Below are 850 nucleotides of genomic sequence, written 5' to 3' on the forward strand. Positions count from 1 at the left end.
TCTAAAGAAAGTTTTTTATATAAATTTGATGACTTATTCTCAGTCTGCTTCTGTTTGAAAGAAAATGAAAAGCCTGTGATTGATCTACCGGTCTTATGTTGTTCAACAGCTACTATAATATCAGTGTGCTGATTTACCTGTTTTATCGCGATATCCAATACATATTTTTTAAAGTCATACATTCTTTTATATTCAGTATCTAATACTCCAATTTTTCTTCTAAAGTCGTTTAGTAATATCAGTGAAGTTTGTCCCGTACTACGCCATGCAATTAATATTTCATACAACCTAACAGCATAAGCACTTGTTAAATTACTAATTTGTTGCATTTCATATTTTGTAAACTGTTCTTCTAACCTTGTAATTAGAGGGACAATAGCTGGAGAAAATATTAATCTTACAACTGCTTCATTATCAACATAAGCTACTTCACTGACCCACCTTGATTTATGGTTTATTACATTCCCCTTTTCACTAAGGCTTTGGTAGCTGAATTGTCTTACAAAAAGATCTTCGCAAGCATCTTTTAATGATTGATAAGCAGTATTCCTATGTACGTTAAATTGATTAATATAACTTTCAGCATGTACTTCAAGAGGATCATTTGCATTAATCCCTTTACCACTTTCTCTTGCCTCAACAATGGCTAAAAGAATTAATCTTTGCTCGACTAAATCAAGATTATAGCTTGCATTAATCAATGCATTATCTTTAACAATAATTTCTTTTTTCATACATCGAAAGTAGTTATATTTTTAGAATAAAACGAGGTTATAATATAAGCTCGTTTAATGCAAGGTAAACCTCGTTTTAATGCAAGGTAAACCTCGTTTTAATGCAAGGTAAACCT

General features: G+C 30.8%; 1 protein-coding gene across 1 annotated transcript in view; it reads right to left on the minus strand.

Annotated features, from left to right (window-relative positions):
- LOC108578297 (replication protein-like) overlaps positions 1 to 734 on the minus strand; it is a 1,803-nt gene extending 1,069 nt beyond the window's left edge. Inside the window, exon 1 of the mRNA XM_017941598.1 lies at positions 34 to 734. Within this exon, the coding sequence (XP_017797087.1) occupies positions 34 to 734 (701 nt within the window). The remainder of the gene's footprint in view (positions 1 to 33) is intronic.
- Between the last annotated feature and the right edge of the window lie 116 nt (positions 735 to 850).

This window comes from Habropoda laboriosa, unplaced genomic scaffold (genome assembly GCF_001263275.1).
Source record: "Habropoda laboriosa isolate 0110345459 unplaced genomic scaffold, ASM126327v1 scaffold6364, whole genome shotgun sequence".
In the NCBI taxonomy this organism is placed as follows: Eukaryota; Metazoa; Arthropoda; class Insecta; order Hymenoptera; family Apidae; genus Habropoda; species Habropoda laboriosa.